This window comes from Mesoplodon bidens (genome assembly GCF_964165515.1).
Source record: "Mesoplodon bidens genome assembly, chromosome: 1".
NCBI classification, from domain to species: domain Eukaryota; kingdom Metazoa; phylum Chordata; class Mammalia; order Artiodactyla; family Ziphiidae; genus Mesoplodon; species Mesoplodon bidens.
The window spans coordinates 6552194-6578035 of record NC_138176.1 but is presented as its reverse complement, the minus strand read 5'-3'; the positions used below and the strand labels follow the sequence as shown (position 1 = coordinate 6578035).

Genomic DNA, 25842 nt, shown 5'->3' with positions numbered 1-25842 from the left:
AGGAAATCCTCATGGCGGATGTAAATCCAGTGCCCTGGACAGAACGCTTCAGCATTCGTTTGCCTTTTAACTACCCAGAATCTATTCCTTCCACAGAACTCTATTTATCAGAAGAGACAAATCCTTCATCTGTTGATGCATTTATTAGTTTAGTACTCAATAGAGAAGTCCAGCAGAGCCAACGAACACTACGTCTCCAGAGGAGAAAGATGAATGAATGAAGCCATTAGAGAATTCTCAGCAAATGCCCCAACTGTCATCCTTGGGTTGTAGGTAGTAGACAGAGATTCTTAATCACAATGAACTGGGGTTAAGACAATGATGCACCTTCTTGAAAATAGTGGCCATTATTTCTGGGAGCAAGGGAACAGAAACTGGTTCTAGTCATGAGCTGGGGCAGTTGTTCTGACCCCCTTTACTCACTGATGTGGTGACACTGGAGGTCTTTAGGGTCCAGGGGATGCGTAGGCCAATATGAAACAAAGGCATGATGGGTATTTCCAGGGCCTGAGCACTGAGTTGGGGGGTAAAGAACCCAGGTTCACAGGTCTGACTAAAAGTTTTGGTCAGCTTGGAAACTGGGAAATGGGCTTTCATACCCTCAGACACAGTTGGAGCTTAAACTTAAAAAAAAAAAAAAGAAAGCAAGCAAGCAAGCTAAGAATTGAGGCCAAAGGCTTGCCTGGGACTTTGAAAGATTTCTTGGAAGAAAGAACTTTGGATGAGGAGAACGAGAGTTCTCTTCAGATAGCAAGAACTTCTCCTATTAAATAAGGACCCCAAGCACAGAAATATACACTTGTGAATTACATGGAGAGAGAACACGGCTCTTACGTAAGCAAAGAGTTTTGAGTTCTTCAAAGCTGTCCTGCAATGAGCTGCCTGGAGAGACAGTAAACACCCTGGGGAAGCTGAGTGACTTCCTGATGGAGGTAAAAGAGAAGACCACGACATCAGGCTGGCGAATTTCAGGCACTCAAGCATGTGCTGACATGAGGGTGGCGGTGGTGATGCTCGTGGTGGGGTTGGTGGTGATGGCGGTGACGGTAGTGGTGATGATGGTGGGGTGGTGGTGGACCTGTTAACAGTGGTGATGGGGAGGGTGGCAGGGGTGCTGGTGGCAGTGCTGGCATATGGAATAAAGGATTGCTAATAGAGTCATTCCAAACCTGAGAGTTCATGGCTCCAGGAAGAGCTGTCAGATTTATTTAGATTAGCAAACAATTACAAGGAGTTCAGATAAAAGATAACCATTTCAAGTCAACATGACCTCTCTCGAGAAATAGGAGTAATTTAAACTAATTTTGTTTTTTCTTTAAGCAATTAGAAAAAGTCCCCAAGCAATTTCCACTTTGCATAACCCATCCCATGACGGTTTCAAGTTTTCCTCTGCTAATCTGAAAAAGAGTTTCTGTTAGGATTTAGGACTTTGTTCCTGCATAGTAGCCATTCTACTGTGAGCAAAACTGAACGCCGCTGTGGACAGCCCTGTGACCTTGGATGAATCCTGATTTTGGCAAGGGCACAAAAACATTTGATCAAACCACTTTGCAACCCCCATCCCCTAGGACTTATATTCACTCCCAATATTCTTACAGAAATGGTCAGATGGAGACCAGGCTCATTCCTGCTGATGTGGGAAAGCTCAGAGACTTGGAGATTGGACATGATGAAGGTTCTATAACCAGTTGTTTGTTGGATGAACACAGGAATTTGAGGGATGTCCCAGAGTCTCAGCACAAGTTCCCTTCCATCCCCAAATCACCCTTTCAGAGCATCTCTCCAAGGCATGCTCTTCCTAAGGCCTCATCAAGCCGGTGTGTGAATTTAGCTAAGCCCATCTTGAACTTGACTTCCGCTGCAGCTTGCACAAGCTCTCAGGGAGGGACTCCCACATGGAGACAGCTTGCTATACAAACGACTGGCTTTGATTTATTCTAAATCAACCTCCTCCAAGTTTTGAGGGGGTACTTCTTTCACCAGGTGGTCTCACTGGGTCCTGTCTTTCTCTTTCCTTCCCAAGATTATTCAGGGATTTAAAAATGGGTGTTAGAATTTTGATGTTGATTAACTTTATCTTGGGCCCTACAGAAATGAGAAAATGTCCTGACACTAGCTGGAAAACAGGGTTAAATATGCCTTTTGCTGGATAAAAATGTTCCCTGCTTTCACTTATTTCTTCTGAAAGCTAACAAGCAGACAGGCCGGAGCCTGGGCGCCTCAGGTCATCCATACAGAGGAAGCTGTGGCTGCAGGAGCAGAATTTCAACTTGGGAAGAAGCTCTTGCTTAAAAATGAATGCTGCTTATTCAAATTCCCCTCGGGTGCACACCTTACAGAGAGAAAGACCTGGTACTTGTTAGCCATTTGAAGCCAGCATTCTAAGGCTTTCTTCTCTGTCAAACTCAAAGCTAAATGCTTTTTCGTTGTTCTTGTCCTCATCCTGCCTACGCTACTGCGTCCTTCAACAGAGAAGATTCTGTATCTTTTTAAACCAGTGATACAACTTATTCTATGCAATACTTAAAATTCAAGAAGGCCACCCTGGCTTATGAAGTTTGTTCAAGGTGGTCATGTAGGAGTTTTCCATCCTGCATTTCTAGCATTTTCATTCTACTGCACAACTCCTTCAAATTCTTGCTTCTTGGCCCAGCCGCGAACGCGAGACCAACATTCTGGAAACGTCTCTCTCACCTCCGGTTCGCCACAGTCACACTCCTCTCCTTCTTCGACATATCCATTCCCGCACTTCTGGCCCCCGAAGGACTGCGTCACTTCCGGCAGGTTAAAGAGGCACATACCCATGCCCTTCTCCAGGCTGGCCTCCAGGTCCTTCCTGCTGCAGCTGCTGAATACCATGGGGAATGGGTACCTGCAGGGAAGAGCCAGGACGTCAGTCGTCAGGGCACCGACAGGCCTCGCGCATCCTTCGCATGCAGCTGTGCGTGGTACCCACGGGCACCATCTGCCTGGGCGGCCACCATTAGTCTCAGTGAACAAAGGCTTGAGTGGTGTAAAATGAGGCACCTTTGACTACACCCTGAGGTCCAATCCTGCGGAGTTCCAACACCACTGATGAGGAAGTGCTTTATCCAAAAAGAAATGACCTTTGGATGGTTTTCAAATCAACAACTTTAGATTGTGTCTCATTACAGACATCATTAAGAGTTCTGTGTGAAATGATAAAATGGAAAGTGAATGCTTAGGATCTGTAGCTTGTAATATGAACGCTACCTATGTTCATATATTGGAAAGTACAAAGATGAAAAAAGTACATTTAAGTCTTTAAGCCATTTTGAGGGTTTTTTGTGTGTATGGTGTGAGGGAGTGCTCTAACTTCATTGATCAGAAAGGCCATCATCAAAAAGTCTAAAAATAATAAATGCTGGAGAGGGTGTGGAGAAAAGGGAATCCTCCTACACTGTTGGTGGAAATGTAAGCTGGTAACAGCCACTATGGAAAGCAGTATGGAGATTCCTCAAAAAACTAAAAATAGAGCTACCTTATGATCCTGCAATCCCAATCCTGGGCATATATCCAGAAAAGATGAAAACTAATTCAAAAATATATGTGCACCCCAATTTTCATAGTAGCACTATTTACAATAGCCAAGACATGGAAGCAACCTAAGTGTCCATCGACAGATGAGTGGATAAAGAAGATGTGGTACATATATATTGACATATACAATGGAATAGTACTCGGCCATAAAAAAGAATAATGCCATCTGCAGCACCATGGATGGACCTAGAGATTATCATACTAAGTGAAGTAAGTCAGACAGACAAATATCATCTGATATCACTTATACTTGGAATCTAAAAAATGATATAAATGAACTTATTTACAAAACGAAACAGACTCAGACACAGAAAACAAATTTATGGTTACCAAAGGGGAAAGGCAGGGGGAGATAAAGTAGGAGTTTGGGATTAGCAGATACAAATTACTATATATAAACTAGATAAACAACAAGGACCTACTGTAGGGCACAGGGAACTATATTCAATATCTTATAATAACCTGTAAGTGAAAAGAATCTGAGAAAGTATATATAACTGAATCACTGTGCTGTACACTAGAAAAACTAACATAACATTGTAAATCAACTATACTTCAGTTAAAAAAATAATAATAAAAGCAATCATTATCCCAAGGGAGGGGGAAGGTACAAATGACTGAGCTTATCAACTCCACGGCTTCACAGACACAATCCCCATGGTGGGTCAGGGCCGGCTGATACTGGTTTGGGCCTATAAAGGGCAAACCACTGTCTCCCCAGGCACAGCTCTAAGAGAATGGAGGTGGTCAGAAGTGCAGGTCCTGCCCTTGCCTCGAAAAACCAGGGCTACATAGGGATGTGGCCAAGTTGGCCAACTTCCCTACAGAGCTCGTGCTCCCCTTCCATGGTCCGGAGGGGCTATGCCACCCGCCTTGCTCCTGGGTGGGCTGTGTGATAATTCTTGGTGATGGAATTAGCAGAGTGGAAATGACATGTGTCACTTCTGGCCGAAGGTAGTTAAGTAGCTGTTCCTTCCTCTCCCCTGCTGCCAGCTGTGCTCAGACCAGTCCAAAGTCCTAGGAGGGGGACAAGCCAGACACAGCACCTTGTTCTGACTCACTGACAGCACAGAGCTCCACGGCGTCACATGCAAGGGAAACACATCTCTATGATGGTAAGCCCTTGTGAATTAGGGGTCTGTTTCCCACAGCAGCTAGTGGTCCCTAACGTACATAAAGCATCTGACTCTTTTACGAATGTGCTTTCCCAGGTCTTAGGCAGCGATTATCATAAGGGCTAAGCACACCAGAAAGCCAGGTTTTATTACTTGGTGAGGAAGCAGGACTTGCTGACCAGCAAGCCCAAGCACCCTCTCCCAGGAAGACAGGATGACATTATAATTGGATCCCAATCAATTGGCCAAACCAATGTGTGCTGCTAGGTTTCCCTGAAGACCTGAAGACCGCAGACTAGCCACCATTCAATGATTGAGTCTGGCAACACTTCAAGATCATGATGAGTTCCAGGGCCAAACTGGTAACACTGCACTATCTCCCCAGGTGTTTTCTATCAACCTCAGGTTATTAACTCTGAAGTATAATTCTAATCTACAAGTAAATTAATACATGCAAGTCTTGCTCTTGGATACAAAGAAAATACACCAGGACTTAGCTGTAGGGCTGTAACACAGTTCCTTTCGAAATCTTTATAACTTTCCTGGGCAGACAGATTGATTGTTCCTGGTATCAAAAGTGATACTGAATAGCTTCAGATGATGAGCCACAAGAAAAAGTGTAATTTTGTCCATTTAGAAGAGCTTTGTGTTGAAAAGATGACAGTACATCGCACAGGGAATTGGGAGCAGTACTTCTCTTTGCCATGGAAGAAATGCAATCTTCTCCAGTGTAAGCATTTCCCAGGACGCCTCTATCTCAAGGCCTGACCCAGGAGACTAAACCTCATTCTCACTCAGTGATACCTAACCAGGTGCTGTGATGAACTCTGACCAGTTCATTCTGGCAGGGCACTGATTTCTAGAAAATGCTAAAGTTAATTAGGAAAGACACAAGGATAAATTGTAAGCCTCGGGAATGGTTTATAAGCAGGATTAACAGCAGTTTATAGCAAGATTAACAGAAGCCCAGTGAAAGAGGGGTATCAATCACCCTGCTTCCCAAGTGAGAAGATGCCCACGAGCGCCCGGGGATTAGAGGGCTGAAACCAGCTCCAGGAACAGCTCTGACGAGCCCTCCCATTTCACTGTCTTTCAAAACAAATACATTTTGGATTTTGTGGGGGACTGACATTTAAAAAAAGGGGGGGGATAGATGGGCTTCCCTGGTGGCGCAGTGATTGAGAGTCCGCCTGCCGATGCAGGGGACACGGGTTCGTGCCCCGGTCCGGGAAGATCCCACATGCCACGGAGTGGCTGGGCCCGTGAGCCATGGCCGCTGAGCCTGTGTGTCTGGAGCCTGTGCTCCGCAACGGGAGAGGCCACAACAGTGAGAGGCCCGCGTACAGCGAAACAAACAAACAAACAAACAAAAAACAGGGATAGAAACAAGATGAAAGAGATCAGTTTAAGTCCAGGATTTAAAATTCAGAGTATTTGGGAGAGGAGAACAGATCAACTGTTAGCAAAAAAACGACTCTTTTCATGTCTGTGCTGGATGTGGTCAGACAGAAGTCGAGTTATCTGCGTAATAATACATTTCTAGTTCTCTTAGTTTTTTCCTATTCTGTTGAAGGACAAACCCCAGGTGCTTTTAAAGTTCTCTCTCATTTAGAATCACGAAGGAATAACATCCACCCAATTCACAGCTTTCCAGCCTTGCTCCGAGGAAGAGCGTCCAGGCGCTAACTCCTCGAGGTGCCTCTGCTGTAACAACAAAGCAGCAATGTTCTCCTCAGATGCCGAACGAGGTGTGGGTGAGTTCACCGACACTGAAACTGATCCTGGCTCACCATCACTCACAACACAGAGCCGGGCCGCGCAGCGTGTAACCCGATTTCACCAGCAGGACGCCTGCCTTCAAAGTCAGTATAATTAAAACCTCCAGCAGCTGCCGGCCATGGCTCACAGCTCCTGTGCCAGAAGCACATGTGAATAGGTCCTCTTTCTCTCCAATCTGGGCTCGCTCAGAGTGACCCCAGGGAGGCCCCTTGGGAAGGCCAGCGACCCTTCCCCACACCTTCCTGCCCTGTCCGTGGACTGGACCAGTCCACATTCCCACCTCTACGTGAGGATGGAGAAACGCCTCTGCCACCCTCCACGACCTCTCTTGCTGACCAATGGCAATGTGTCCAAGGAGCATTTTGTACCTGCAGAGTATCTTGACTGCCTTCATCCTTCCATGATTTCTCATCATGGAGAACAGGTGACTTATTTCTCTCTGATAGAATATTCCTGAGCCCTATTTGGGCATTTAGAGAAAGTCAGGCTTTAGAGGAAGAAAAGCAGAGAAACCTGTCACTCATCATTCAATTATTCTGCAAATATTTATTCAATACCTACTATATTCCAAGCATTGTTCTAGGCTTTGGGGAGATGGAATGAATAAAACATACACAAATCCCGGCCTTGGTGGAGCTTGCATCTAGTGGGGCAGACGAATAATACAGAAGATAAGGGAATCAATTACCTATTAGAAAGGAATGAGCATTGAAGAGAAAGATAAGACAGGTCAGGGGGAGAGGATGTGCGAGGTGCTGACCTCTTAGGGAGGGTGGTCAGGGAAGACCTCACGGAGGGGAAGGCATTTGGGGCTCTCACCACAAGGATGTGAGGGAACAAGGTGGAAAAACATCAGGAGGAAGAACATTCCAGAGAGAGGGAGGAGCCTGTGCAAAGGCACGTGGGCAGGCGTGACCGGCCTAGAGAACTTTGTTCAGCAGAAAGCAGCAGGCTCTTCTGTCAGTAACACACACCCAGAGGGGCGACCCCTCCCCAGAGAAGACCCCTAAGCCCTTAGAGGTCAGGCTGAGGGCAAAAGACTACCATGGAGCATCATTAAATGGGGGAGGGGAGCTTTGCCCTGCACGGACCAAGCACTGATAATGGTGAAGGTACTCTTCATAAGAATTTCAAACTCTTATTCCCCCACACTTTTTTTTTTTTAAGCAAACTAGTTTTTTTTTTTTTTTCCCTGTACGCGGGCCTCTCACCGCTGCGGCCTCTCCCGTTGCGGAGCACAGGCTCCGGACGCGCAGGCTCAGCAGCCATGGCTCATGGGCCCAGCCGCTCTGCGGCATGTGGGATCTTCCCAGACCGGGGCACGAATCCGCGTGCCCTGCATCAGCAGGCGGACTCTCAACCACTGTGCCACCAGGGAAGCCCAAAACTATATCTAACCCGATGGCCTTCCCTCAGTGAACAGAATTCAGTGATCTAAAATGATTTCATGCAAATCAAAACTACACTGAGATACCACCTCACGCCAGTCAGAATGGCCATCATTAAAAAGTCTACAAATAACACATGCTGGAGAGGGTGTGGAGAAAAGGAAGCCCTCCTACACTGTTGTGGGAATGTTAGCTGGTGTAGCCACTATGGAGAACAATATGGAGGTTTCTCAAAAAAACTAAAAACAGAGTTGCCATAGGATCAAACAATCCCACCCCTGGGCATATATCCAGACAAAACTATAATTCAAAAAGATACTTGCACCCCTATGGTCACAGCAGCACTATTCACAATAGCCAGGACCTGGAAACAACCTAAATGTCCATCGACAGATGAATGAATAAAGATGTGGTACATATACACAGTGGAATACTACTCAGCCATAAAAAATGAAATAATGCCATTTGCAGCAACATGAATGGACCTAGAGGTTACCATACTAAGTGAAGTAAGTCAGAAAGACAAATACCATGTGATATCACTTATACGTGGAATCGAATATGACACAGATGAACTTATCTATGAAACAGAAACAGACTCACAGACAGAACAGACTTGTAGTTGCCAAGGGGAAGGGGAGGTGGGGGAGGGATGGAGTGGGAGCTTGGGGTTAGCAGATGCAAACTATTATATAGAGAATGGATAAACAACAAGGTCCTTCTGTATTAGCACAGGGAACTATAGTCAATATCCTGTGATAAACCAGAATGGGAAAGAATATAAAAAAGAATGTATGAATATGTGTAACAATCACTTTGCTGTACAGCAGGAATTAACACAACATTGTAAATCAACTATGTTTCAATTAAAAATAAATAAAATGATTTCAAATCTCAAGAGATAAGGGAATTTTATGATACCAAATATCAGAGTCCTGTAATTACAATAGAATCCTAATTTACACATATTTAAACACCTTTTACAGTACGTCTAAGTGGTCACTGGTTGCACAGTGACTAGTGCCCAAGAGATGTCACTAACTGTTGGCTTAAGGACTCAATGAGCAGTTCACTGGTTTGCATGAAAAATGGGCCAGTGGACCTTGAACACGACATGGAATCCACTCCCCAGCACAGTGTCAGGATCCACAGACAGGATCTATCAGCACAATGGTTATTCAGACTGCTATTTCTCCAATTTGCCCGCACAAAAGAATGCCTCCAGGGATATGCTTGCTCATCACCCTGCTTCCCAGATACCAACTCTGCTTCTGAACTTTGATGATAGCAGAATGAAACTTTTGGGATAGTATGTTCACTACTCCTTCATTCATCCACTCACTCACTGGAGAAGTAATTATTATAGTTAAAGCTCTGAGGAGGATCCTATGATGATTAAAATATGGCCCCGGCCCTTCCCACTCTCCCCTTGCTGGACCTTGGCCAAGGGAACAATTGGACACACCTACTGCCCACACTGCCTCTCCATCCATATAAATAAAATATTAGAAATACAATACATTCACATACATAAATGCATCATGCATATTTATTCACATATAGAAATTATATAAAACATATAAACATATATAATTATATTGAATTGATATATACTCTACATATTTTTTTGGAATAACTATTTGAGAGCCTGCTTTAAGCTAGATGATATGATGGGTACTTTTTCATAGTAATATTTTCTTCTTCTTTATACTTTCTTTTTTAAATGTACATTTTAAAACAACACAGTGAGATAGATATCATTATTCCCATTTTGCAAATGAGGTGAAGGGACTTGTTTAAGAGTTCTCAGTTAGGGGATGGCAGAGACTAGATCTGATCCCAAGTTCAGTGATTTAAAAAATTTATGTTCTTCACTACAGATATCATTTCAGCCCTGGATCACCTGCAGTAAACTCTTGAAACATGGACAGTGATCAAATACAGCCTTGATGTGCTGATTTACATACGAAGGAGGAATCCTTTCATCACTCAAACCACCTGCCTGGATCAGAGCCCCTCAAAGTGTGGTCCCAGCTTCAGCATCACCCGGCAACCTACCAGAAATGCAAACGTTCAGACCCCATACGGACCTGCCGCCTGAGAAAAAATCGGGGGTGGGGTCCAGCAACTGTTTTAACAAGCTCTCCAGGTGATTTCATTTAAAATTGAGGTAAAATTCACATAACAAATTCATCACTTAAAAATATATAATCCCTTGGCTTTCAGTACATTCACAGTGTTATGCAACCATCACCACTAATTCCAGAACCTCTTCCTGAGCCCCCAAAACAACCCTCACCCCATGAAGCAGTCACTCCTCATCCCCTCTCCCCCCGAGTCCCTGTCAACCACTAATCTGCTTTCTGTCTCTCTGGATCTGCCTAGTCCAGACATTTCATATAAATGGAATCATCCAATATGTGACCTTCTATGTCTGGCTTCTTTCACTCAGCATGAAGGTTCATCCACGTTGTGGCACTATTAGTACTTCATTTATTTCAATGACTAATTTTCCCTTGTAAGTAAGACTACACCACAATTTATTCATCAGTTGATGGTCCAGGTGATTTATCAACTTATCAGAATTAACGCTTGGGAACAACTGACCTCAGTTTAAAATTCAAATGTTGTAGAGATCATATATGGACAAATCCACACCTATTTGTGTGAACAATAAGAAATGCAAGCTAGGTGCATGATAGGTCAGCTTTCTTGCACTTAAACTAGAAATAGTTCTATTTTCCCCTGTGGTTCCATTTTCTAAGAAAAGCTCGAGGTACAGCGTTTTGAAACCTCATGTGATTGTACGCATGTGCTAGAAATTCCATGAGAATCTGTCTCTTAAAGCCAAATTCAAATCACAAATGAATTTTCCAAATATCTTTAAGTGTTAGAGCGGGTTAACTGATTAATCATCGCACTCTATACTAAGTAAGCTACCAGCAAAGGTTCTGACTGTGAACAGAAAGATGTTTCTGTTCTGAAGTTCCTTCCACTTGTTTCAAACTCCAAAGTATGATAGTTCTGCCTTCCTTTGGCTTATTTTGTCCCTTTCTTATTTCATAGCTTTATTCCCTGGACTGTTAATGAAAAGAACATTGAATTGGGCCCTATAGTTGCTCATGACATTGAAGATCACGTGTAGCCCATTGTCGGTAGTTTAAAAAGACAAGCCTCAGCTTCTTCTACAGCTTTCGGCAAACTCATCACAACGTGCTTTTTAATACTTTTCATAAGTTATCCCAAATATGCCAGGACAGCAGCTAACTGAATTGACATATAGCAGTGACAGGCTGGTGCAAAGCAATAAAATTCGAGAATTATTCAGAAAAGAACCCCCTTTGCATGATACTTTCCCTTGGCAACAAGAATGCTTTAAAATGATTATACCTAGGACCCAGAAAATGTGCTCCTTTCAGCTCACGGGCAGAGAATTTCTTGCAGACACCTCGCCAGGGTGCCTGGCTCCTGTTCAGATGTGACCTCTTTAGTTAGACACATCTGCCTTTTTCCCTAATATTTACCAACCAAGGACACTTGGGGGCAAGTTTACCATGCTGAATGCAAGGTTAGAAATAAAAAGCCGATGAAATAGACAACCAGGTGATTTTGGAAAACACACACACACACACAACCCACTTTTCAAAAGAGGAATGCCACTTATGGCTTCCCACCGTAAATGCAGTCACAGCTTAATATTTCAGCCCGTCACCAAGTTGCCAAGTAAAACATTATTAGGGGCTACTTTTACTTTGACAAATCTGCAGTCAGAAAATTCTTTTCTTGTAGGAGCTTATTGTGCATCTCACGGCTGTATTCTTGGGGGTGAATCATACTAAACCCATTTATCAGTCTTGACAGTGGAAGTCGGGAGTTATCTGCCTTGCAAAAGCTCTCCGGGAATTATCTTTTCTTGTTGGCAATTAGGCAGTTAGGAAAAGCAGCTGCAAGCAGGCTGGATTCACCGGGGCCGCAGGTCACGCTGTTCTTGATGTTTCCTTTGACTGCCCTCCCTCATTAATAAATGTGTGCTGGGTCCCAAAGAATCCAGGTTTCTCAGCTCCAAGCTCTGGTGGGCGGGGGTCGGGGGACAACAGTCCGCATGCAGATTGCAGCAAAGAAAGGCAAGTGACCGGAGGAAGGAGGATGGAACAGTCTGGGCAGCTGCTGAGAACAGCTTAGAGCTGACATAACCGTGTGACAGGAAAAGCCAACGTTGCAGGAAACCAGGGATGGGAAGCCATCCAGATTTCTCTGTTTAAATCGATTGATAAAAACCAAAAAAAAACACCTCACATCTTCTACAGCTGGTAAATGATTAGATGGTAAAGGGATAACTGGTTTGGGGAAATACGTTGCTGACGTTCCGCCTCCCCCTGATTTCTTCTTGCAGACCGAGATGGAGTTTGTTTTTTTTTTTGCGGTACGCGGGCCTCTCACCGTTGTGGCCTCTCCCGTTGCGGAGCACAGGCTCCGGATGCGCAGGCTCAGCGGCCATGGCTCACGGGCCCAGCCGCTCCGCGGCATATGGGATCCTCTCGGACCGGGGCACGAACCCGTATCCCCTGCATCGGCAGGCGGACTCTCAACCACTGCGCCACCAGGGAGGCCCCGAGATGGAGTTTTATTTTCTCCTGACAGTGGAAGTGACAGAGGCAGCAGATCTGGGAGGCTACGGTCCATCTGGGCACATGGCACAGAGCAGCTGGAGAAGAATCGAAATTGGAGACTAAGTCTGAGCACCCCATCTAGTAAAACTAAAGCTCAGTTTTAAAACCAAGCCTCAGTTTTCACACCTGCAGGCCGGGAATAATAACGACCTTGCACGCTGAGGGAGAGAACAAATGAGCTTCAAACACAAGCGGGAAAGTCTTTGGTTAACTTCAAAGATGCTAGCTGCCAATATTTGCCTGAAAAAGATGTGTATCTCTTCCTTATTTAGAGGTGCTGTTTTGGCTATTTCAGATTAGGATTTGCCAGTGCCTTGTACGTTCTAGGGCTTAGAAACATTTTCCAGTACGGTGCAGAATTTATTACAATTGTAGCCAAAATGTAGCAATCTTTAAACTGTAAAACCACAAGTACAGGTCAACTCGAGAGAAGGGTGATTCAGGAGGCAAAGGAACCATCAAGCAGTTAAATAGGATCCCTCAATTTAATACATGTGTGGTGTTAAAGACTGCTCATTCTGGAAGGGCCGAGCCATCTCTAGCTCAACCAGAACATGGGCTTAGGAAGCATAAACAACCAACCGAACCACCAACCAACACAAACAAAGACGCTGTTTACAGGACTGTTACCCACCATGCCGCTGGCTGTGGTGGTTCTGAGTCATTGGAACTTTTTCCAAAGGACTTTCCCAAAGCTCCAGTGACATGAGCACCCTGCACGTATTCTTCTGACCTCTTCCTCCACAGCCAAGCTGCTAGGCGGGGGCTCGGAGGGAAATGTGGCCACAGACAGAGCAGACCTGCCCTCCGTTCTCTGACAGCGCGACCTACTGACTCTTCATCACTAAATCTGCAACCAGCCTGAAGAGCTTTTCCAAAAACAAACAATAACACACAGTTCAGGGCCAAGTTCTACGCATTCCTAGATCCTCCAGGAGCACAAGACTCACAATGTCACCATCTTCTCTTCCTAGGGGAACGCAGGGCCCACAGACACCAATGGGTGCAAGAAGTCTTGGTTGGGATAGATTTGCTCGGCCGAGTGTCAACCCTAAAGTTCTCGGGCCACCTTGAGAAAAACCGTTAGGTTTTTCACAATTACGCCCTGGAATAAAAGCTTGTAGTCACCATGCTCATAATTTAGGAGTGACCCAGAGGCACGTCCTGTTGGGGCAGGCAGTGGTGTCTGCACCCGTGGCAACTGGCCTGGTCGTCAGCAGCCTGGCAGGACTGAGGTGCAGCCCAAGATCACCCCGTTTCAGGGGATTTTGACTTCATCTCGTCCTGCACGTCCAGGATAATGAGTAAAAATATTAATAGCACTTACCATTCTTGAGCAAGGGCCTGCTGTGGACCAGAAGCCTGGTGGGCATCCTCACTCACCGACTGCCCGGTGAGTCAGATTATATCATTCCTATTTTACAGATGAGGACACTGAGGCACAGAGCAGTTAGACACCTTGCCACAGTCCTCTGGTTCCAGGGTCAGGACTGAAAACCCAGCTTCCTGACCTGAAGGCCTGTGTTTTCCCTCTGCAGCCATGCTGCCTCAAGGGCAGTCAGGAGGCCTCCGGCAGCCTCAGGTGTGACGGGGCGCAAATGGCCCGGAGCCAACATCAGCATATTCAGGAAGAAGAGGGCAGGGGCCCAGGAATCTCTGGCTCCCTGGAGTCGGGTGCAGGTAACAGTGAGGCTCACGGTCCTGCCGGCTACTCGGAGGGCACCGTCGGGCACCTCCCTGAACGGCTTTGAGGCCAGGAGAAATGGCGGCCGGAAGCCGGGATTTATGGAGCACACCTGCGGCCACGCACACACCTGAGGGAGGTTGTGAGCCCACGCGGGTCTCAACAAGCTGCGGGCAGAGGGAACCGCCGCCCGCCGGGACAGCACGGGCTCTGCCGGAGGACTTTCCCGGGCATGCTGGGAGGTGGATGTGGACCCGAGTCCCACTCCGCCCGGCCAAGGGTGCCCGGCGTGACCCTGAACACGCGGGCTCACTCCACAGAACGGAACCCCGGCGGAGCACACAGGAATGGAAAGTGACTGCATTAGGACCAAACGCTTGACCCTGTGGGCTGCCAGATGGGCCGCAGACGGCGAGGCAAACCACCGGGCCAGGAGCGAATGATCAAAAAGTCCTTAGAGGACATTTCCATTGCTAATAGCAAACACCTGGGGCCCAGAATGGAGCCATCTGTGGCACGTTATAATTCATGTCTTTAACACGTGAACTTTGACCTCGGCTCCTCCTCCCCGGAAACCAATTAAAGTGTAAATGTAATTTCTCAGAATTTTTAATAAAGAAGGAGACCAGCGAGGCCCTGGTCGGTTGAGAGGTGCACAGGCGGCCTCTGGGCGTTATCAGAAAGTAGACCTTTCGCTTCTGTGCTCTGACGGCTGTTTCCTCCCGAGCCCAGTCCCTAAAGGCAGGGGACTCAGGGCAGGGCACCAGCACCCCACTAGAGGAGCCCAGCCCATCCGAGGCAGTGTCTCAGACTGGCTCCTCAGCTTCATCACAGGAAGAGGCCGCTGTCTCTGCGCGGGGCTCGTCAGGGGTGAGGTTCTGGCAGACATAAACAGATTCAGGGGTTAACAGAGGGCAGTTTACACAGCGAGATTGCTCCGCCCTCTCCTCCTGCCCCAGGAGACAGACCTGTATAGAGCATGCCCGTTGCATCTGCTGACTCTGCAAGTCTGCAACACTTTTAGTCAAACAGGATAGGAAAAGTGGTCATGGTAGATACTTCCAAGCCACCCAACGAGGGCTGAAGTCTTTTTGGCCCTGTTCTTACCTCACTGAGCTCCTGATGCTGGGCTGGCCATCAGGGCAGCCTGAAACTCAAGAGCTGTGAAGACTGGCACCCATGTCCCCGTTCCCCGACCCCCGCCAACGCTGCCCCAGGGGATTGGGAACCGAAGGTTCCTTTGCTCACAGGGGCCAGGGAATAGGCCAGAGGCTGTGGGCTGATCATCTTGAGTCTGGCCCTGACCAACCATGGGGACTCTGGCCTTTCTGATCCTCAGTTTTCTCGTCTGTATGATGGAGGCGATTGTATCTGCCCTTTCCTCTTAGAACTGTGACAGTTACATGAGAAAGGAGATGTGAAGGCTCTTTGTAAACTGGAGAGTGATCTGTGAGGTCTACAGGGTCTTATTCTTACAACTACCTTCCGTGTTTATATTTTTAACTTCCCACCTCCTACTTTAGCTAAATTAAGCACAGGCTTGCCGGAGAAGCCACTTATGGAAGAAGTCCACCTTTTGCAAGTAAATTGCTCCTTGGTCTCCATGGAGTTAAAGAAAAACAAAAAACAATGGACTCAGCCTCCTATTTACCTGGGGTTTCTCAGTCCTTATTCTTTTTTATTTTGCTTTCGTTTTTCTGTTTATTGTATTGTTTCTGTTCTTGTGAGTGATCATAACTCCATTGTAGATGATGTGGAATATACAATAAATGAAAATGCTGCAGCAAATGCTACAGTATAAAGGACAATGGTCTCAGAATCTTCTCCTTAGAAGTTTAGCCAATACATGAAAGGTGAAATGTGGCTTCACTCTGCACACATCTGATTGTGCTGGAATCACCATCCATCTGTCCATCCACCCAGCCGCCCACTACCATTTATCCATCCATCCATCCATCCATCCATCCATCCATCCGTCCGTCCACCCATCCATCCATCCACCCACCCACCCTCCCATCCATCCATCCATCCACCCACCCACCCTCCCATCCATCCATCCATCCATCCATCCATCCATCCATCCATCCACCCACCCACCCTCCCATCCACTCATCCATCCGTCCATCCATCCATCCATCCGCCCACCCACCCTCCCATCCACTCATCCATCCGTCCACCCATCCATCCACCCACCCACCCTCCCATCCATTCATCCATCCATCCATCCATCCATCCATCCGTCCGTCCGTCCACCCATCCATCCATCCACCCACCCACCCTCCCATCCATCCATCCATCCATCCATCCATCCATCCATCCATCCATCCACTCATCCATCCGTCCATCCGTCCATCCATCCACCCACCCACCCTCCCATCCACTCATCCATCCGTCCACCCATCCATCCACCCACCCACCCTCCCATCCATTCATCCATCCATCCATCCATCCATCCATCCATCCATCCATCCATCCGTCCACCCATCCATCCACCCACCCACCCTCCCATCCACTCATCCATCCATCCATCCATCCACCCACCCACCCTCCCATCCATTCATCCATCCACCCTCCCATCCATCCACTCATCCATCATCCATCCATCCACCCACCCACCCTCCCATCCATCCATCCATCCATCCATCCATCCATCCATCCACCCACCCACCCTCCCATCCATCCATCCATCCATCCATCCATCCATCCATCCACCCACCCACCCTCCCATCCATTCATCCATCATCCATCCATCCACCCACCCACCCTCCCATCCATCCATCCATCCATCCATCCATCCATCCGTCCACCCATCCATCCTTTCAGTCAAGAAGAATTTACTGAAATCTACTATACGTTCCAGGTGCTGGGGCTCCAGCAATGAACAAAACAGACAAAATTCCTGACCTAGTAGAGCTTAAAGTGGGTCCTTCTGAATACTGCTGATCACAGACAGGCCCAGAATTTACCCTTGACCTCACTCTGTGGCCTCTGTGCCAAAAGTCCTGGCGAAAGGAGGAAGCCGTGTGTGTGTGTGTGTGTGTGTGTGCGCGCGTGCATGTAAGTGGGGAGGGCTTGGCAGAATTTCAGCGGCTATGTTTTCACACATGTTCTACCACAAATAAAATGCTGGATTAACGAGCAATGACAGGAAATAATTCTCTGCTGCTGTAACCTAAGTTGAAGGAGATTTGCAGAACTAAATGGCTTAAAAATGGGCCAGCCTTCCTGCTTCCCAGAAGTCACACAGGGACAAAGCTCTGTACTGAGAAGGCTTCAGTTCCCGCCTGGAGCCTGAACACGGCAAATACAGCCGAGGTGACCTCCACATGGTAAGGAGCCCTGGGAGGCAGGATGGCACGGCCGCCCCAGTCTCAGCCTCAGTCTGGACCACGGAGCTCCCTCGAACTCTGCGGTGGGAAGCCAGCACATCTTTCTCTGACTAATACCCCAGGATAGATGCCCTTCTCCTCTTCCTGAGGTTTACAGCTGCTGCACATTTTTATTTGAGATAAAAGGAAGGTGGAAAATCAGAGGCCTGGTTCCTGGTGACTCAGCCTAACGTCTTGGGGCTTCCGCTTGGGTAGTTTTGAAAACGTAAGCAATTCATTTAACTTTCTGAGCTCCACCTCCTCATCCTTAAAATGGGTATAACCGCACCCACCTCACACCGCTGACTGATGAAAGATACATCCCCAGTAATCTCTAGGGCCAAAGTCAAGTCTGCCTCCGTTCACTTCCCCCAAACTGGATATTCAAGGAGCAGTGCTATGCGGACCAGTCTCCCTAGCTTGACCTCTGTTTTGCATCCAGCTTAAGAGGAGAGGACATTCTACCATGCCCTTGGGCAGTGACTTTTACTATCCCAACTCTGCATTAATTGCAGACAAACTCCTTCATTTTCCAGTGAGCAATATCTAATCCCACAGAGAAGAAATAAGAACATGGTCTGTATCGAGGGGTCCTCTTGAACTGCTGTCAGGAATATCTCCTCCCAGTTCATTTCCCCCTTATCGTCATGTCGGTAGGTAGTCAACTCAGTTACTCTAGCTGGATAGTTAAATTGATTCTGCCCCGTAGCGTTTTAATGTTACTAGAGTGCCTCATTTTGTTGTTGTTTATTTATTTATTTTTTACTCCTTGGATAAAGATTTCCATTGTTTTCCCTACTGCACCTTGAAGAAGGAAGTGAAGACTTCCTTAAACTTTCCATTGAGAAAAAAAAATAATCACCTACAAATGAAGAACTGATATGAGGAAATGATTTTCTCCAATCCCATGCTCGTAAAATCCCTTTATAATAAGTGTATTTCATGACCTCAGATAGATCCTCAACCTTCAAATGGGGGTGAGTTTTAATTATGTATGTTCTGCACCGATTTTCAGGAAAGCAAGTGCTTCTTGAAAGGGGATCGCCTTTCCAGATACATCGAATGTCTATCAATCGCTACCACATCTGAAACTTGGGAACTTTTCACTGAAAAGTGCAGTTGATTTTAGTTTCCCGAATCACATTTTCAGATAGAGGCCTCCTCAAAAATAAATCCAAATTTCCTGTAACATGAGCTAGGAATTCTCGAGGAGGGTCTGCCTAACCCTATGCAATTCTTCCGGGATGGGTTCAGACTGGACTTTACTCCAGAATGTTCCCTGCCCAACACCCCTTCCAACCTTTGCTCCTTGTTCACAATGAATTATTGGTCATTTTTTTAAAAATGTGAGATGCTATTATGGTGATGTTTAAAATTTTCTCCTTATCTTTTAGAGGCACAACTGAAGTACTTATAGATGATGTTATGATACCCAGGACTGTGTAAATAGATGAGATTAGGTGCCCCTGTTGTGAGCCCCATGGCACCCCAAAATGTCCCCTATCAGCCCTGAGCTTCCAGTCTGTAATCACCAGTTTACTTGCCTGGGGTCCCTACCACAATATAAGGGCCTAGAAATCAAGGTTCCTGCCTTTTGTGTCCGTGGCCCCACTCTGCTCCTTGGAATCTGGCACACAGGTACCCAGTAAATACGAGCTGAGTAAGTGAGTGGTTTTGCTATAATTGGTCACCCAGCCCTGTTTCCTGAGTTGGAGGCAGGGCCTGTGTCCTCTCAGCTTTCCTGAGAGAAGGTTGAACTTGGGTGGAGGCCATCCAGCTGTGATCCACGTCCAGACAGCTGTGCAGCAGGGAGGTATGCAATGAATGTTTCCTGAATTGAATTATACGGAATCGAATGAGCCAATTATCCACACTTCTGAGGAAGTGGAATGGCAATGCTTTCACCTTGAACATGGTTATTTGATCTACTTGTAGATGTTATTCCTGAATGCCCAACCTCAGCTGAATGTAAATTATCTACACCCCTGGTGAGCAAGCAAGCGGTAACCCTCATTCGCTTATTTTCTCGGCCCACATTCTCCAGGGCACTCAACGCACTGCCCTCCACTGTCCCTTGGCAGCCAGGCACCACATTCTTTGCTTGAGAGCCGTTTGCCAGTCTGGATTAAACAAAACCCAAACAGCCCCAAGCTCTGAATCTTAGTATCAGCATGAAAACTATGGCACCAACTCCCTTCAGATATACCAGATATATAGATCTGTATATATCTCTTCAGATATATAGAGTGTGGAAGTGCTCTTTTGTGGCTGTTGAAGTCGAGCCCTTAAAGAATCTTACTAGAGGAAAAGCAAAGTGGAATCCTAAACAGAAGAGAATCTTTGACATCAAGTCTACAAGACCGCTGAGGTGAGCGGGTGAAGCTGTGGTGTGATCCGCCCCCCGGTGTGCTAGTGCAGGCTCCTTCTTAAGGGATTCCAAGTGCCTAGTAATTACACTAAAATAAAATGAGAGTTTATATACCATTTCTTTTTTAACAAGAAGCTCCCCCCTATTTTTTACAGACAGTAAACCCCTTAATTTGGCAAACTACAATAGCTCAGATGCTACGCCATCTTCTTAAAAGTGAAGAATTCTTAAAAGAAAACTCAGATCATGTTACGGTCCCGCCTAAAACCCTCCAATGATGGTTCCCTGCCCTGGAGACGAATCCATGTTCCTACCGCGGCGTGGGCTTTGCGTGTTCCGGCCCCTCCTTTCTCTCCAGTGGCATCAGCACCACTTCCCTCCAGCCCCACCCCGTTCCGATCCAGCCCCACCAGACACTGGCTTCCCGTCGGTGATGCTTTCCCTCCTCATGGTGTCCCCACTGCCCAAGCCCATGTCCTTCCATCTCTGCAGGCTCTCCATCCCTCTCTTCCTGTTGGTCTTGGCTTAAACGTCATCTCCACGGAGAGGTCTCCCCCAAACCACTAATTAACGTCGGGTCCCCAAGCCCACGTGTCTCCTTTCTATCCTCTTCCTTTTCTTCCTTCATAGCATTTCTTCCAACCTGCAGTTTTTGATTTACTGTTTTTCCAGAATGTCTTCCCCACAAGAACGCAAGTTCCATGAGGGCAAGAAAAGGGTCTGTCCTGTTCGTGGCTGAAATAACCCCAACATCTATCAAAGCAGGTGGCACGTTGCAGGAGCTGAGTTACCGTGGGTTTCCGATCCAGCTGTATCCCCTCAAGAGATGGCTCTTTGACTCCAACTCTCACAGTAACAGAAAATTTTCCGCAAAGAAATAAAAGGGAGCTCTGAGAGTAGTTTTTGAATGTTAATACTGCCTTTTTTCCCTACTCTAGGAAGTGACATTTACTATTATAGTAAATTTTCTTTTCCCAAAGTGCTCAAATTATTCATGTTTTTCTTACTCCCATAAATGTGGCATACTTAGTCCTCAACCCCTTGAAGACCAAATGCTCCAAGAAGCTCATCAATGGATGGACTCAACTGAGTTCAAACTCCCACACGAATCCCCAGATATTGCTTTTGCCAAGGAGTAATTTCCAAGACAGGCCTTAATGTTAACTATCCAAAGACATACAACACACTCACACACACTCAAAGACTTGCAGTAATTAATGACACAACCTGTAAGGACACCCCCTCCAACTATTCCCATAACACGCAACTGAAGTCATGACACCCATGTTTAAAAGAATTCTCCTCCATCCTCGTATTTTTAGGCCTTTGGGTCCAATTCGTCAATGATGGCAGTTGGTGAAATTTCAGGGTAAGGATTCTGGAATGTTTTGATAAAGAATAAACAAGGGGTATTAAGGGATGCCTTTCTTTCCTTTAAACCGTCTGCAATACATGGTTCTTTTCGATTCTGGGAGAGTTTCGTATCGTGAAAGCAGTCCCTGATTCATCTCTTTGCAAGTCACATTTGGGGCTGAGACTTAAATCACATTTTTAACATTTGCCACTCATGTCTGAATCAGCAGTGGGGAGGAAGTTGGGAGGAAGGTTCGGGTGTGGGCCAGTTGAAAATGAGCCACTCACACAGAAACCACGGGCACTTACATGGCACTAGAAGTGCTTTCCAGCAACTATGAGCAGGAATTCTGAAAAAACAAAAAGCCTTTAACTCTTCAATGGTTCCAAGGTCCCTGTAAGCTAAATAATAATAATAATACCTCCATATATTTGTGGAGTGATTTACAATTTACAAAGACATATGATCTCATTTAATCCACTCTCCCACTCTCATGGGGACTCTGTGAGGTAAGAGAATGACCACATCTAGATAATACTGGAGATTAAAAGCAGTCTGGAAATTCTAAAATGGGTGATGGATGACTGAGATGGCCGGAACAGCTTGACCTCCTCCTTACTGTGGGCTTTTGTGATTAATTCACCCACTTGCTTAGGAAGTTTCTTTCCATCTGAGAAAATTAAAAACACCAATCTCTGGACAGGAATGTGGGATCATAAATGAGAACCAAATAGAAAAGATTTACGTGAAAGCACAAGCTCAGCAAAAGAGGAAACTCAGAAATCGCTAATAAGGTATAAATCAAGGAAAGGCTATTAGCAAACCCCTGGTAAGGAAAAAAAAAGCTTTTTAAATGATTTGCTGAGCTCTTAACAATACCATTTCTACCTATGATTTTCAAATATCTCCTGGGTAATCTGGCTTGCAATCCTTAAATGCTGCCATGAAGACTTTCCAATTTGAAGGGATTTACACAAAATTACAGAGAGTACCAGAAAGCAATGCCTTGCTATTGTGCCTCCAGAACTGTAGGACTCTTAGGGCTGTAGGGTCTTTCTCATCTTGCATTCTCCACAACAAAAACCACAGGGGTCAAAGTATTTGTTTAATGTGTGAACAAACAAGTGAAAGGATAGGTGGATGAATGAATGGATGGATGGATGGAATGATGAAAAGATGGACAAATGGATGGATGTGTGGATGGATGGATGGATGGACGGAATGATGAAAAGATGGATAGATGGATGGATGGGTGGAAGGACAGATGAAATGAATAATGAATTAAATGAAAAATGAATAATGAATAATAATGATGGGTGGAAGGACAGATGAAATGAATAATGAATAGATGGATGGATGGATGGAAGGAGGGAAGGAAGGAAGGAAGGAAAAATAAAGACTGATCACTCATTTTACTGATAAAAACATAAGAGCCAGAGGGGTTACTAATTTGCTTGTTTTACCAAAAACAACTAGTGTCAGAATTGAGGCTACCAGGTCTCTTCAATCCCAGTGCAGTATCCCCAGTCTAGATTTTCCTCTCTTCCATTCGTCTCTTTTATCAAGAGTTCTGGACCATTAACAATATTAACAATCCAATCTTCTTAGTCTTTGAGAACCACTTTTGGAGGCATATAGGCTGCCGTGTTTGTGCCTACTTAATAATCAGGGAGATTAAGCACTGACTGAATTTTCCGTGGCCACTTGGAGCTCATCGAGAATGAGAGCGCATGAAGGCCACTCAGTTCCACGTCACCTTCCTGCCAATCTCCTCCCCAGAGATTCTGGACCCTATCTGGGCTGGTGGAATATTGGAAACAGAAGACACTCACAGGCCCTGGCCCAACCTCACCCCCCTAAGAAGGGATTCTTTGCCCCAAATACCCAACAAGCAGCTATTCTGCCCCGGCCTGGGGAGTTTAAATGACAGGGAGCACCCTGCTTCTGGGAGCAACCTGCCTCCCTTTGGGGAAGCTCTCCTTATTGGATTTTGCAACATTTCACTTCCTGTTGGTGTTGGGCCTAAGATACTTTCACTTCCTGCTCAGGTTCTCGGCTTCTGTCATCACAGACTCAGAGAGCAAGTTCCTCTACTAGGTCTTGGTGAGTCCCTGGAATTGTGCTTAAGACAGAGCCTCAAGCAAAAACAATGCACACCTGAAGGCTTTGTGCTAATGGTGGTGATGGACCGGAGAAGCAGCGCCTTGCTGGGAAGACGCCTTATCGACCAGCACCCGTGAAATGACATGACGTGAGCCATGAAGTTCTGCCCTACAGGCCATTCAAGAGGAGGTCCACGAGGCTATTGGTTGTAAAAGCATAACCACGTTCTGTAACAATCCATCCCTCTTCCGGCAGTTTTCATCCTCTTTAAGCAGGTGCCCCACCCTCCGCGTACACCACGACTTCGCAGAGGCCAGCCTTCAGGCTGCCCGTCCGCACTTGCTTCTTGTTCCCAGTGCTTCCTTTCAGCAAACTCAGAGAGTAGACTTGGCCTAGGAAGTGCCGTAAAGATAAAAGCACTGGGAAGGTCTCAAGGTATGAAAAAGAAGCTGGCCTCATAACAAGTGCGTGTTTTCCTTCACTAGTGAAAATCTTCCTACGTTAGCACACCATTCTAGTTTGGGAGGGGCCCATAGAGGTGTAGGGACACATCATAATCTGTAATCACTCCAAGCTGCATCTATTTCTACCTCCTCTGAATGCTGCAGTAATGAAACTGTCTTCCTTTTTTTCTGGGTGAATCAAGTCTAGCGTTTCAGAAAGGCATGAAATGAGGAAGAATGACATAATTTACTGAAAAGGAAAAGTCCCATCATTTAAACCTTTAAGATCTGAGAAGGGGATGTGGTATTACAGGCGGGGGCCCTACAAATCCCCAAGCTACTGACACATTTCAGCTCCAACCCAGGGCCAACCCAGAGGGAAGACGTCCCCACACGGGACATCCCCACACGGGACCTCCCCACACGGGACCCATCTAACCGCGCCCGCTTTGCACCGTGGCTTTACCACGCCCAGACGGAGCTGTAGGTGCGAATCAAAACCATGTGCTGGGATTGTAGGGGAATTCGCGATCTCTGAACAAAGGCAGGATCCATGCCCACCACTTCTTAGGGAGGCGCTCAGGCCTCATGCCCTGTGCTCTGCAATCTGGGTGCTTCTCTCAGGGAAGCACGGTCCACGGAGTTTCTTTCGGGAAGCTTCCGTGGGTGCTCTGGCCAGAAAACCAGGGAGCTCTTTGCCCAGCTGTTTCCCAGTACATATTTCAAGGCGCATCCCAGCTCTCAGAACAGCTGGAAGCATCAGTACTTGCCCGGTTGAGGGGTTCATGATGCAGCCTCCTTTGTCGGCAGCCGTTCTGCAGCTACAGCCCCTCTCCAGAGTGTCGTGGTTCATCCCGAAATTGTGTCCCAGCTCATGGGCCAGGGTCACAGCCGCGCCAAGCGGACTGTCTGAATGGTCCTCAAAGAAAATACAAGAGCACAATGTATAGTTCACATCTTTTTGGCCTCTTTCCCAGCCACGCCCCTCCCCTCAGCCCTGCCCCCCAGATATTTATCTTTTATAAACATTTAATGGAGTCCAATCTCCTACAAGGAACCAAGATAGAGCCCCATTATATAGTTCAAACTTAAAAAAAATTTGATCCATTTTTTTCAACTAGTTTGGGGCCCCCTCTGCTGAGGAATGCATTCCTCATGAATACATGCAGGATTCCTTGTGTCTTTACATGAAATAATCAAGGCAATCATTTCTCTCTCCCTTCCTACAATCTCTCACGAGACACCATTCTATTGAACGAAGCAAAAAGTTGTCCTGTATCATAGGAAGAAGCAGCTCGTTCCTTCACGGGTAATGAAAGTACCATTTTATCCTTGATTGAGACGATGCTGGTATAAAGTCATTAGGGGAAGCATACTTTGAACAGTCTAAATAAGATCTGAGCAATTGTTACTGAGTATGCCTCTTGCTGTCTACTTGGTAGAGAAGGATACTTGGAAAATTCACAAGAATTCACCATAAAAGCTAATGACATTGAGTAATCTGTTTGAAGATGCATTGGATTAAGATTGTAATCCAGTTATGCCTTACTCTTGCTGGCCCTTTGTTTTGTCAGGTAGACTTTGGAAATGGATGGAGGCATCCCGACTCTCTGAGTTTTGCTCTTGGGAGTTCACTCAACCTTTTGCTTGGTTTTGGAAGGCAGGTTCTCCACCCACCAAGCACTGCTTGGCCACCCCTAACTTAGTGGAGTGCATGCATGGCTTGGCTAAAGAGATATTAGAAATTAATTTTTTAAATATCATTACTCAACTTTAACAAACTAAAATTAGTTGATTTGCAGAAATGGTGCCCATGATTGGTGTTTCTGCAACGGCCTGCACACCACAGAGTAATGAAGGTAACATTGAATCCTGCTTTGTGCTACCCAGGAATGAGATAAGAGGCTACCCAAGAGGTTTCCAGCAAACAATGACACTGTGCTTTAGAGAATGCATTATTCCTGATACAGACAATCTTTGTGGGGCCTCTTGATATAGGTGTGTTCATA

The 25842-nt window shown here is 46.2% G+C and overlaps 1 protein-coding gene across 1 annotated transcript in view; it reads right to left on the bottom strand.

The window, feature by feature from the left end:
* The window catches only part of ADAM12 (ADAM metallopeptidase domain 12), a 408187-nt gene that overhangs the window by 58850 nt on the left and 323495 nt on the right, over positions 1 to 25842 (bottom strand). The window contains exons 11-12 of the mRNA XM_081234121.1: positions 24604 to 24752; positions 2695 to 2872 (exon numbers count right to left, since the gene is read on the bottom strand). Coding sequence (XP_081090247.1) covers positions 2695 to 2872; positions 24604 to 24752 — 327 coding nt within the window. The remainder of the gene's footprint in view (positions 1 to 2694; positions 2873 to 24603; positions 24753 to 25842) is intronic.